This window comes from Geospiza fortis, unplaced genomic scaffold, assembly GCF_000277835.1.
Source record: "Geospiza fortis unplaced genomic scaffold, GeoFor_1.0 scaffold387, whole genome shotgun sequence".
Taxonomy (NCBI): Eukaryota; Metazoa; Chordata; class Aves; order Passeriformes; family Thraupidae; genus Geospiza; species Geospiza fortis.
In genome coordinates this window covers 372275-372903 of record NW_005054546.1, presented here as the reverse complement: position 1 = coordinate 372903, position 629 = coordinate 372275, and the positions used below count along the sequence as shown (strand labels likewise).

Here is a 629-nt window from a genome sequence, read left to right as displayed (position 1 = left end):
ATTCTTAGCTAGCCTTCTGCTGAAATCCTTTCTTCTATTCTTTTAGTATAGTTTTAATATAATATATATCATAAAATAATAAATCAAGCCTTCTGAAACATGGAGTCAGATCCTCGTCTCTTCCCTCATCCTCGGACCCCTGTGAGCACGGTCACGCCTGGGCACAGGGAGGGCACAAGGAGGGGACAGGGAGGGGACAGGGTCACAGCAGAGCCCAAGGCAGAGCCCCAGGCTGGGAGAAGGAGACTCACGCGGCGGTGATGGCGCGGTAGCGCTCCTGCCCGGCCGTGTCCCAGATCTGAGCCTTCACTGTCTTGTTGTCCACCTAGGTCACAGACACGTTTAATGAAAAATCCTTTCCTTAGGATCTTTTCTCCTGAGAAGCTGAGAGGCCTCAGGAACAAAATGCAAACAATGATTATCTGCTGCTGTGGAATGCAACAGGTGCATCTGTGATTGGTCTCATGTGGTTGTTTCTAATTAATGGCCAATCACAGTGCAGCTCCTCAGGTCAGTCACAAGCCTTTGTTATTTCTTCTTTTTCTATTCTTACCCAGCCTTCTGATGAAATCCTTTCTTCTATTCTTTTAGTATAGTTTTAATATATTATATTAAATATAATATAATAT

At 44.7% G+C, this 629-nt stretch overlaps 1 protein-coding gene across 1 annotated transcript in view; it reads right to left on the bottom strand.

The window, feature by feature from the left end:
• LOC102036779 (ras-related protein Rab-11A-like) overlaps positions 1–629 on the bottom strand; it is an 11574-nt gene that overhangs the window by 3195 nt on the left and 7750 nt on the right. Inside the window, exon 3 of the mRNA XM_031063959.1 lies at positions 252–325. Within this exon, the coding sequence (XP_030919819.1) occupies positions 252–325 (74 nt within the window). The remainder of the gene's footprint in view (positions 1–251; positions 326–629) is intronic.